Source organism: Anastrepha obliqua, chromosome 6, assembly GCF_027943255.1.
Source record: "Anastrepha obliqua isolate idAnaObli1 chromosome 6, idAnaObli1_1.0, whole genome shotgun sequence".
NCBI lineage: Eukaryota > Metazoa > Arthropoda > Insecta > Diptera > Tephritidae > Anastrepha > Anastrepha obliqua.
This window is the reverse complement of record NC_072897.1, coordinates 13,920,809-13,925,493: the sequence shown is the minus strand read 5'-3', so window position 1 is coordinate 13,925,493 and position 4,685 is coordinate 13,920,809. Positions and strand designations below refer to the sequence as shown.

The window sequence follows — 4,685 nt, the reverse complement described above, 5'->3', positions numbered from 1 at the left end:
TTACTTTGATTTCTGGTAGTGACTTTCAGAATTTTATTACTTATTTGTATGTTTTTTAAGTCCTTTATTGTAATTCTTGATAGCGCATCGGCTACAAAATTATCTTTGCCCTTTAGATATTCTACTGTGAAATTATATTCCTCTAATTCAAGTCTCATACGAGTAAGTTTCGAACTTGGATTTACCATTGAGAATAGGTAAGTAAGTGCTCTGTGATCTGTTTTGACAGTGAAGTGTCTACCATAAATATATGGTCTGAAATATATTATTGCCCAATGAATAGGTGCTAATTCCTGTTCTGTTGTGCTTTTGTTGCTTTCACCTTTTGTGAATGCTCTTGATGCGTATGCAACTGGGAGTTGGAGTCCGTTTTTGTTCTGAGTTAGAACTGCTCCACATGCTTGCTTACTAGCATCTGTGATAATACAGAATTCTTTGCTGAAATCTGGGTATTGTAGGAGTGTTGGATTCATTAGTGCTGATTTTAGATATTCGAAGGCGTTTTGGCAATTAGCTGTCCATTCGAATTTTACATTCTTTTTACATAACTTCGTTATGTGACGGGAATAATCAGCAAAATTTTTTATGAATCTTCTGTAATAGTTACAAAATGCAACAAATCTTCTAGCGCTGTCCGCATCGTGTGGGACTGGATAATTTTGGATGACGTCGTATTTTTTGTCGTCGGGCAAGATTCCTTTGTCTGTGCATTTATGTCCTAGGAAAGTGACTTCATGCATGATGTAACTTTAGATTGTGTTGTCTACATTTTTCAAAAACATCGGTTAAGTTTTTGAGCATCTGTTTTTCAGAACAACCAATGACTATTAAGTCATCCATATAAAGGAATGCTTGTGAAGGTTCAAGTCCAGAGAAAGCTATAGTCATCATTCTCTGAAACGAATTTGGCGCTATTTTTAAACCGAATGGTAATCGCGTGAAGCGATATGAACCATTGTTTGTTGAAGTAATATCTCTTGATTTTTCTTCAAGTTCAATTTGATGAAAACCTGACATTAAGTCCAGGCATGAGAAGTACTTTGCTCTACCTAGTTGATCCAAAATATCATCAATTCTAGGGAGCGGAAATTTATCAGACAACAGTTTTTTATTAATTTGACGATAGTCAATTACTAATCGCCATTTTTTTGTTTCCGAATTTGGAAGTGACTTTTTGGGTACTAATAACAAAGGGCTATTATAAGCAGATACAGATGGTTCGACTATTTTGTCGTCAATTAGTTTTTGGACTTGTTTCTGAATTTCGTCTTTGTGACTGTGAGGATTTCTATAATTTTTAATGTATATTTCTTCATCATCCTTCAATCTCAGTTTTTGTTTATAAAAATTATTTGTGGTTATTGGTTCGGTTTCTAGTCCGAATACATCGCTGTATTGTTTACAGATTGTTGTTAGTTGATTATGAAATTGTGGTGGGAAATTCTTTGATAGCTGTTTTAGTACAGATTTCTCTCTATTCTCTGGAATTGTTTTAACTACTTCGTAGCTTGAAAGTGGTTCATATTCTAATTTATTTATGTTGATTAACTGATCTTCATTTGTTGTATTAAGCATTCTTATGAATGCATTTTGAGTTGTTGCTATGGTATTTGCTATGTAGATACCATGCAGAATTTCTTGGTTTGGAATAAATACACTGTCTTCTACTGAGTTTATTGTAATTTTTCGGATCACTTGTGATCTTGCTGGCAGAACTATTGAATTGTTGCCAGAACTGTATGTTATCGGAACATAAATTGGGTATTTTAAGTTAGTTGGTCTGATTATAAGCCAGTCTTCAGACGGCTTGAAATCTAATTGACAGTTGTATTTTTTAATGAAATCTATTCCTAGTATTCCATCACATGGAATAGCGAATTGTAAATTTGCAATGTGAAAATCGTGGGGGATTATGTAATTTGTGGTTTGGATTTCAATGGAAGTAAGTCCTTTAGATTTGGTTACTTCTTGACTTATTCCCTGTATATTTATTATATGATCAGTTTGAATGTATTGAAAAACATCTGAATTTTCTTTTAATATAGATATATCTGCACCTGTGTCTATCAAGAATACTAGTTCTTTCCCTGTGTTTATATTTGTGAAGGTTACGTATATGTTTTGGCTGAGATTGATGGTATGAATTTTATTATTTACTGCTGAGTATCTAAAGGCTGTTGGGAGTTTCCCGAAGCGTTTTGGGTCACCCTTACATTATTGTAACTGTTTTGGTTATAACCTCCATTTTGGTGGTTATTTCCTCTATGGTTGACTCTGTTGTTTCCTCTATTATTACCTCTGTAATTATTATATTGGTAATTATTATTCTGGCCATTATTGCGGTTGTTGTTATTATAATTATTATTATTATAATAACCTCGACCATTGCCTCTACCATTGCCTCTACCGCGATAATTATTCCTGTTGTTATAATTACCACGGCCCCTTTGGGTTAGCAATATTGAATTGGGATTGCCTGTCATTTCGGTACTACATTGTATATACTTTGTGACGGCTTCATCCATTGTTTTGAAATTACCTGCCTCGAGGATTGTTTTTAACTTTCCGTGTTCGCAATTTTTAACCATTGTGTTAATGGCTTCTTTAGTGCTGAATTTGTCAGCATGTTCGGCTGATAGGCCTTCGTCAATATACGAAGCTTCCAAAAGCTTTCGTAAATTGTCAATTTCTGTCGTGAATTTTTCGGCAGTTTTCCCTTTTTGCATTGTTTTAGACAATTTGGCTTTTACTACGTCGGATGTTTCACCGACTATAGTATCTTGCAATTTTTTGATTATTGCATTAATTGTCGTTTCATTTTGGACTTTGTATAGAGTTGAGCCAACAATTTTTGACTTAATGACCTCAACAGCTATTTCTTCGAATGTGCCTTTTGTCAGATTTATTAACTTCAAAGCTGTTACAAATCTTTGAAGATGTATTTTCTGTCCATTGAATTCTGGAATGGCATTCGATATGTCCTTTATGTATGCCCTTTGGGCGTTTACGTCTGTCATGATGTATTCTTCTGTGTCTGCTGAGCTTGTGCTAGAATTCAATCCTTCTTCCTGTTCTATCTCATTATCTTCTTCAGATAAAGTGATTTGTGCAGGAATAGTAAGATCTTTTAGGTCGTTTTCTTTTATGTCAGTTTCTTCGTTTGATTCAGGATCTGAATCTAAATCTGTTTCAACTGATTTCTGATCTTCTTCTCCATGTAGTGTTAATGGTGAATTTAACACTGTTGGAATGAAAATATCTAGCTGATACTTTTCTTTGACGTTATATAAATTTAAACGTAATTTGATCAACAATTTTGATATTTTTGACCAGTTAGTTTTATTTATTATGCGTCTATTATCATGCACTAATATTCTTGCATCATTAAATGTTTCTACAAGAATTTTCGCATGTTTATTTAAAGTATCCTTTTGTATTGACCTATTCTGGCTTACACATTTGTAAGATTTATCAAATTTTTCTTTTAGTTCACGGATATTTAGGGTTAGTTGCTCCCATTCCATGCCTGGGATTCATTATGTATATGTATATATATAAAAGTTTTTTTTTTTTTGTATATATAAACACATTACCATGAGAATCGTGTGTGTTTGTATATTATTTTCAGATCTTATCAAGATCGTTAGCTTGGCTTAAGGCTCTCTTTTTTATACATTTATTATGTAGGATGTAGGCTTTGTAAATAATATATGCACACATAATAATAACGATTATCAGTAACAATATGTTTGTCATTTTCATATCAGTATTTGACGATTCTATTTTATTTATTACATTTGCAGTGGAGTCCACTGTTTTGGTATCAATTAACCCCATTCTGGGTGTTATTATATATATATCATCAAATTTACTTATACTGTTTCTGCTCATATATTTTAGTTTTGTTATTTCTAACGTTAATGTTCATCTAGGAGTCAATTTTAATTTAATTAATTTTTCCTGATTCGATCAACAGCGATCTCCTACCTAGTGGTTTGTATGGCTTCACTGGCCATACTCTAGCGGGCAATGCAGTTATCGCTTCCGCTTACAACATTTGTCTTAAATTAATTACAATATTTTTTTTTGTGTATTATATAAATATATCTAAATTCTGCTGCTGTTGATCGTCCATCTGCACCAGCTGGTCTTCGCCGGATCTGGCACGCTGGCGCTCCCTCGTTGACGCAAGCGGCGGGGTGCCTCTCGCGTTTGATGTTTCTAGTTGTTGTTCGTCTTGGTGTTCGGATCCGCTGCCGTGCAGTGCTTGCACGTGTATTGGCAGAACGCACTGTCCAATGGTCCCTCGCAGTCGGTTGGGCACTTCTTGGCTGGTTTACTGAGCTGGGCTTTTATTGCTCCTGGCTGGTTTAATTTGGTAATAGTTTTATCAATTATTTTTATATGTCTTTGTGTGGTGGTAGAGGTTGAATGCTTATGGTTTGCCTTCTGGGCTTGATCAATCTGATCTAGCTCGGCTTGTAGTGCTATTGTTGCCTCCCAACGTAATGGTGGGTTGGTGGCAAACAATAGTTTGAGAATTTCCGCCTTCCTCTTTTGGAGGCGTACTCGTATGCCGCTTCTTCCGGCTTTTTTCTTTTTAATTGCTGCATTCATTGAACCTCTACTCACTCAGACAAGAAAAATGTAGTTTCCAACGCTGTTCCTGTTCTTTGCCTTTTTGC

At 34.7% G+C, this 4,685-nt stretch overlaps 1 protein-coding gene across 1 annotated transcript; it reads right to left on the bottom strand.

Moving 5' to 3' along the window:
• Positions 1 to 2,153: 2,153 nt before the first annotated feature.
• Positions 2,154 to 3,524, bottom strand: LOC129250139 (putative histone-lysine N-methyltransferase 1). The gene has a single exon (XM_054889781.1). It carries the CDS (start codon positions 3,522 to 3,524, stop codon positions 2,154 to 2,156), a length of 1,371 nt encoding a protein of 456 aa, XP_054745756.1.
• Positions 3,525 to 4,685: the final 1,161 nt, after the last annotated feature.